This window comes from Gavialis gangeticus, unplaced genomic scaffold (genome assembly GCF_001723915.1).
Source record: "Gavialis gangeticus isolate Ggan-Ray unplaced genomic scaffold, GavGan_comp1, whole genome shotgun sequence".
In the NCBI taxonomy this organism is placed as follows: Eukaryota; Metazoa; Chordata; order Crocodylia; family Gavialidae; genus Gavialis; species Gavialis gangeticus.
In genome coordinates, this window is record NW_017729025.1 from 114,910,290 (window position 1) to 114,914,013 (window position 3,724).

At 35.1% G+C, this 3,724-nt stretch overlaps 1 protein-coding gene across 2 annotated transcripts in view; it reads left to right on the plus strand.

Annotated features, from left to right (window-relative positions):
* ZDHHC13 (zinc finger DHHC-type containing 13) overlaps positions 1 to 3,724 on the plus strand; it is a 45,679-nt gene that overhangs the window by 37,572 nt on the left and 4,383 nt on the right. For both annotated transcript variants that reach the window (XM_019519459.1, XM_019519460.1), the window contains 3 exons: positions 296 to 358; positions 814 to 907; positions 1,785 to 1,868. In XM_019519459.1, coding sequence (XP_019375004.1) covers positions 296 to 358; positions 814 to 907; positions 1,785 to 1,868 — 241 coding nt within the window. The remainder of the gene's footprint in view (positions 1 to 295; positions 359 to 813; positions 908 to 1,784; positions 1,869 to 3,724) is intronic.

Sequence of the window (3,724 nt, forward strand, 5' to 3'; positions counted from 1 at the left end):
CCCCCCCCCCCCAAAAAAAAAAAGAGAGAGAAAGAAAGACAGCTTGTTGCATGGATGAGAGTGATTTTGGAAGACTACATAGGTCTCTGTCTGTTGTTCCTTTCTATGAGCCTGTCCTCTATCATACGTAAGAAGCAAGCAAACGTTAAAGTTTTGGCTGCGTATTTTCAATAACAAAGTTGTTTGATGCTTAGAAATACTCTTCATCTTCAATGTATTTATTAACAGACTAACCATCCTTATGCCCCTGAAAAATCATTAGATAAATGCAATTGTAAAATAACTTGTCTTTCAGAGTATTGTTACTCTTGCAGAAGCTGGCTGCTTGGACTTCAGAACATTTTGCACATCATGTCTTGTAAGTGAAGTTTTGATGATTTCTTTTTAATAAAAGCTAGATTTTGTTGCATGTTTAAGTTCTGCTCCTTTTTCATATATCCTGTATTATGTGCATAATTTCCTGAAGTCTACATGTGCCCTCCCCACCATTACCTTTACTGTGTGACTTCAATATTACCTCTCATGAATGAGGGCTGCAGGTTTTGGTTCCTTAACCTTAATTACAGGTCTTGTAAACTGATATAGATAGATCTATTTTTTTGTGTGTTGTGGGTTTTTTGGTTTTGTTTTTTCTTAAAGCATAACTGTGCCCTTTATGTAATGTTGCAAAACTTATTCTATAATGAGAGATAATTTCATCATTTTCTTTTCTTTTTTTTCTTTTTTTTTTAAAGGAACCAGAAATTTAGTGACAGTGAATGTTTCTGTGTTCTCTGTATGTTTATTGTATTTTTCTCTTGTACCCTTACCTAGATAAGAAAGCCTTTGAGATCCATGCACTGCCTTGTTTGCAACACATGTGTAGCTAGATATGACCAACATTGTCTATGGACTGGCCAATGTGTAGGTGAGTTTGTTTTAACACACTTGGAATATACCTTGCATAGAAAGAGCTGCAGGTTGTTTGTTAAACACCTATAGAATACGTAATGTCACAATTTAGTTATCATCTGCAGTTGAAGCACTAAGAGATTGGTCCCCGTGAGGACTGTATACTGTCCTTCTTTGAAGGATACTCTGAAATGAAGTCATTGAGGGAGCTTAAAGTTTGCTGAGCTCACAAGGGTCTCCAAACACTATAATTAATGGGGAACCACACTGGCTAGAACTGTGACAAATAATATTGCTATGGAGGATATCCTTTAAAGCTGTGATTTTACTTACAAATGGGAAATTTAAATGCTTAAAATTTTGCTCTGGGTTGTCTACAAGTTATTTATAAGACTGAATTAATTCTGATGTAAAGTTTCAAAGAAGTGAACATTTTTTATAATAATCATTTAAAGAAAAATAATTATATTAGTTACAAAGCCCAAAATACAGCATATGTGTTTTCACATGTATGTTCATAATGCTGCAGAACAGAAAAAGTAGTAGTAGTGCAGGTTAACTATCATCCCAAGGAGATTATTATGAGCTAGAACAGAACTGGGGATACGTAACTTATTTTCACCCAGTTAAAAGAACTATGTTTGCTTATGTCAAACTCCAAGTAGTAGATCCAGTCCTCGTCAACAATATCATACGCAGTTTCAATGACTTAATTAGGGTGACTAGCTTAAGCAAGTTGAGAAAAATGTTAAAGCAGATTTGTCAGACATACTGAGCACAGTGAATCTTACACTTGATGCTCATGGTATTTCTGTCCCTGTTAAGTTTGGGGAAAATACTAACGCTGGTAAGATGCAGAATGACAGTCTTTTTTTTTTTTTTGTCTCAAACAGGTGTTGGAAACCATTATTATTTCATCTTGTTTCTATTTTTCCTGGCTATGGTAGGCACCTGGATGTTATATGGAACCCTTCTCTGTATGTATTTATGCATTTTATTTTTATTGTAATTTTTAAGGGCTTGTTACATTTTCTGTATTCTCCAGCATTTCATATCTAGCAGTTAGTTATTTTATGCTTTGGTAATGCTCTTGGTTATATAAGAGCAATCACTGCAACTTTTCCGAAGATACTAGTACATCTGCGACCACAGTCAACCTCTTGATTGAATGTATGTCTATGATTAATTGTAAGCCAAAAATAGCATGCTTCAAAAGTATTGCTGTAGAAATCCTTGTTTTGGTTTTTTTTTTAAATGTGACCTCAGAAAGAAGTATAGGTTTTACTAGACTCAAAATTTGAAAACCAAAGGGGAAAAGAATGAGTGTACATAGTTTCTATTGGATTAGATGCACTCTTTGTTTGCAGCAGAAAATGTGGTCATAAGTATACTACTAGAAAGATTTTATTGATCTTACAGTTAATTGGAAATGCCTGTGTTAAAGACTCTTACCAAGACTGTTTTTAAAAGTTTAGTGATAACATGAAAGAGGGGACAGATCAATTACTTTAAACTGTTGCTCTCAAAAAATCTCATGTCTACTTTCTGACACATTACAGCATAGCCTGATTTATGATGATCCTGATCTATAATAAACCCCTTTTAACAATCCCAACAGCAGGAACTGCTTTTATTTCATTATTATGATACAGCAAACTGCCTAATTCTACTCCAGTGATCAACCTCTTTTAACAAACTTTTTTCCAGTCCCATTTGACTCATAATAGTGAGATTGCACTGTAGTTTGGGATTTGATTGATATTGTTCACTGCTTCAGTTTAGAGTTTGTATATCCAACATTCATAATTCAGCTCCTTTGCACTTCGAAGTGCTACTGTGATTAGATGGTATTTCTTAGTGCAGAAAGCCCTTATGAAGTGATTTTTTGAGGATGAATCAATACTAATATTAATTTAAAACAAAAGTCAGAACAAAGAATTTACCTTTGTTGTGTTCTGTCTGATATTCATATTGATATGAGTATGTTAACATTAAGTGAAGTAAGTGTAAGAAATGGGGCATTATCTTGAACTCATATCCTGCATTTTGCTTTATTTTAGATCTTTTTATTTAAAAAAAATAATACGATCCAACTTTACCTCTTTGACCTAAGTGAAACGTTACTTGCCTGTTTGGCATTGGTGACATTGTTGTTGATGTTTATTCCTTTGGGTTTATAATCCAAACAAAAAGGTGACTGTCACAAACTGGGGTACCTTTTTAACAGTCTTTTTTAAAGTCACAAATAACCATTAAACAACATTTTAAGAAAAAATGCCCCAGTGAAGTAGTACTGCCTTTCAGTAACTTTATACCATTTTATAAAAGGCTCTAAAATATGCCCAGTCCATGAATTAAAAATACACAATATAAATAACAACACAACAAGAATCTACTCAACCCTTTCTGTCAGACAAATCTTTGTTGTCTGTTCTAAATGTATTAATCGCACAAAAACTCCAGCTTGCATATGTTTTTAGGTCTGATTGGCTCTGTAGCAGGTATTTTGCATAAGTGGACCACAGCAGTATAATGTGTATGAATAATGTGTCTACACAGCGTGTGATAAGTAGAGGTGCACCAATACATCAGTCCAATATCGGATCGGCACCAAAGTAAAGAAAATTGTCTATATCGGAAATCGGCCTGATGTGACTGATAATTCGGCTGAAAAATATCCCATGCGTGCAAGCAGCTGCAGTGTAGTATGTAGGCAGTGAGGAGCACAGCCGGCAGTGTGGAGAGCTGCGTGCAGCTGATAAGTCTGTTGTGATGTAAGGGGAGGGGCCTAAGGGGCAAATCAAGGCCCCCATGGTGAAGAGGGTGTGGGGCT